The sequence below is a fragment of the Buceros rhinoceros genome, unplaced genomic scaffold, assembly GCF_000710305.1.
Source record: "Buceros rhinoceros silvestris isolate BGI_N320 unplaced genomic scaffold, ASM71030v1 scaffold21571, whole genome shotgun sequence".
Taxonomy (NCBI): domain Eukaryota; kingdom Metazoa; phylum Chordata; class Aves; order Bucerotiformes; family Bucerotidae; genus Buceros; species Buceros rhinoceros.
This window is the reverse complement of record NW_010393980.1, coordinates 33,995-37,228: the sequence shown is the minus strand read 5'-3', so window position 1 is coordinate 37,228 and position 3,234 is coordinate 33,995. Positions and strand designations below refer to the sequence as shown.

The following is a 3,234-nucleotide window of genomic DNA, read 5'->3' as shown; positions in this document are numbered from 1 at the left end:
CAGCAGGACATCCATGTCTACGTCACTCCCAAGAGCCACTACCGTGGGCATGACATCTTGCTTCTTCATGGAGTTGATGGCCTCCTCGAGGTTCTTGCTTCCTGTGATGCCATCAGTGATGAAGACAAAGGAGAGCTCGGCATTGCGCCGGGCGAGTCGTGGCCCATTTCCTGGGCTGAGCACGATGTTGTTGATGGCGTGTATGATGGCTGACCCGATATTGGAGGATGAGTCCAGGTACTTGATCTGAGCCAGGGCATTGGAGATTTCCGTCAGGTTGTGGGTCAGTGGGAAGACCAGGTCCTGGTCCCTCTCACTGCCATACTGCAGCAGCGCAATCCGGGCATTCATGTTGTCATTGTTGCTCCTGGCCAGTGTGAGCTGTCGGGCCACCTCCTCCACAAAGCGGGAGGCCCTGCGGAAATTCATCTCCCCAATCCTTTCAGAGCCATCAAGCAAGAAAACGACATCAACGGGGCGCTGCGTGCACTGGGCCACTGCAAGCTCTGCAGGAGAAAGAAGACAACAAGAGTTGGTAGCATAAGAAAGCCGACCCGGGGGCTTGTCTTGGGGCAATTTGGGCTGGAGTCACCTCTGGGCATCTTTGCCCAAAGAAAGACCAGCTACACTCTGCTGCCAAAGCCTGTCTTTGCAGCTGGTAGTGTAGGAGCTTTGCTTCTGATGCCCTCAGCTCCTGGCTACTGGCTCCTCATGAATGTTAACTCTGGGGCCTATGACAGTCCTCCACAAGGTTAGACAAGTCTGCACGTTTCAGCCCCAGAATTACATCCACCTTCTTACAGCAGTTCCCAGCTCTTATCTGTCAGAGTAACATCCAGAACTTAATGTCAGGCAGTGTCTGCAAACCTCTTGGTTACTTCAGAGCATGGGTTGCTTTCAGAGTTACTCTGCACCCACAGATTTGTAGGACGAAAGCTCTTTTCATACCTTTCGCCCCGATTAGTTTAATCGGCAATGACTAATTCCTGAAGAGCTTATAAAGATTGGGTCATACGGTTGGAAAACAAGACTATCCTTGTTGATGCACCTGTATGTAAGTACAGTAAAGCAGCTTTTGAAATGTATAACAGACCAGTATTTGAGTGAAACACAGCAGGACACTGTTCTTCAGTCACTCGGAACAGGACCTGTCCACAAAGTGGGCACGTGGACATACACAGTGACTGACCTCAGAAGAAAAGAGAGAAGAAACTAGCAACCTTTGGAGAGAGCTGCTGGTTAGGAACCATTATCTCGTCCCTTGGCAGTAGTTACGTGTGTTGCATTTGGTGTTCCTGTGTCTCCAAAAAACACTGCCATTTCTGCACTGCTGGAAATTCTTCTTTTCAGTTCCCTTTGCTGCTGAAAGCCCTAGTCAGGAATACAACTGCAAGAGCTGCACTGATTTGTGACGTGCCTGATGCAGCTGGCCACCCTCCGAGTGGGCAGCGGGGCAACGGCTGCCCAGCAATTCTGTGGCTCTATGACTGAATATGGAAAGGGTGAAGCCTTGGAGCTGAAGTCATGTTGTGTTGCTTGACTGGCAGGAACAGGGGATTCTGGAGCTGCCCCAGCTTAAGCATACATTTCTGGCAACAAGGGGTAACTTTTGGGATAGAGGGCTGTCATGTGAGGTTGAATTTCTGTACTATGAGCAAATCCAACTTGACAAAGTGCTTCCTCAGTGCTGGATGCTGTGGCACCTGGATTCAGCATGGCGGGGAGCTGAACTGGTGCAATTCTTTGTATGAGCAGAGGAGCCACAAAAGAATCCCCGTTTAGTGGGTGAGTACCATGTGTGTAGTCATTTGTCAAACGGCAAAGTTCTATTTTAAGTAAAAGATACATGCACTCTTGCGACTACAAGTCCAGCGTGAATCCAGCAGCACAAAGTAGTGTAGCAGAAGCTCTGATGGTGCACACTGTTGAGCTCGCAGCCTATTTGGCACCACTTCCATCCACGATAAAACAGTCAAACATGGTACCAGAACTTCTGTTGGTACTTGCGGTTTAACCTAACCCGCTGGACATAGCAGAAGTCAGTGGTTGTTTCTGTATGGTGTTCCCTGACCTTGTAGACTTGCACTTCTCCTTAGCCCATGCTGTAAAACCTATCTACAACGATGGCTCGTCTTCAATGGTGCCTACTGTACCTCGTCTTACTGCGAATGACATGTGTCTATAAGGCCAGCTGTGACTGCAGTAGAAACCAACCTGTAAGCGATGCTCTTCCCCCAGGAGCTTTCTGAATATCGCTCTTTGAAATTCAGCTGCCATGCTCCACTCCTTTAAAGCGATAAATGTATGTACTCACCTCTGCCCACCCTTCCCTGAGGAACGGTGTCTAAAGACACATTGATGATGCAGTTCCTGGTACCCAGGCGCTGCTGCCACAAGGCTACTTTGCCTTGGCAGTGCCTGCACGTCTAGTCCTCACTGGCTCCGTGCAGTCCTGGGGAGGGGGGCGGGAAAGGCAGGAAGCCATGTCCCTTGCAACCACACAGCCCAACATCTAAGCAGGGGTCTGCAAAAGCAGATGGAAGAGGGCAGGTGGGAGTAAAGGCTGTGTATCGTTTTGGGGAAGTCTTACCAGGCTCGCTCTCTTTTTGCTCCTCTATACGAGGTCATGTTTCTTACGATGACAAGCAAGATCTGTCTGCTTCCCACATAACCTGAAGCAAGTCTCTTGGTTAGGCTCCTAGTTAAGCAGGCTGTGGCTAAGAGCAGCATCACCCCACGGAGCTTCGGCAAGAGCATAACACATGGCTGGCTCTCCCAGGAGGCTCTGCTGCAGGAGCACTCCCCAGAGACACTCCGTTGACTGCTCAGCCCCCACAGATGGAGAGGGCTGTGTTGAGCTGTGTGATTAGAAGCCCATGGGAACATAACTCAGGTGCAAGCAAAACCTCAGGTCTGCCCTGTTCGGTGTCACGCTATGGTTGCAGCTTGTTCCCCCTTCTGAGAGGCCGAGGACTCAAGTGCCCTTTCCTGCAGCAAGGAACAAGATTCTTGTCCTTAACTGGGAGAGAAGTTCTCACAAGCACCACCACCTTCGTGTCATGCCTTTAACTGGTGCACTGGTCCTTCTCAGGTGGCTTATAGCAAGGCACCAATGCCTGTAGCCCACTGCTGCATGCTAGGACAGCTGAGGATGTCTCACAGAGGCAGCACAAAACGCAGAGATGCCATCGATTTCCCTGCCATTCGCAGCCCATTCAGTTACCTGCATGTGCA

The 3,234-nt window shown here is 50.9% G+C and overlaps 1 protein-coding gene across 1 annotated transcript in view; it reads right to left on the bottom strand.

Moving 5' to 3' along the window:
* COL6A2 (collagen, type VI, alpha 2) overlaps positions 1–3,234 on the bottom strand; it is a 24,105-nt gene that overhangs the window by 576 nt on the left and 20,295 nt on the right. The window contains exon 27 of the mRNA XM_010145101.1: positions 1–506. Coding sequence (XP_010143403.1) covers positions 1–506 — 506 coding nt within the window. The remainder of the gene's footprint in view (positions 507–3,234) is intronic.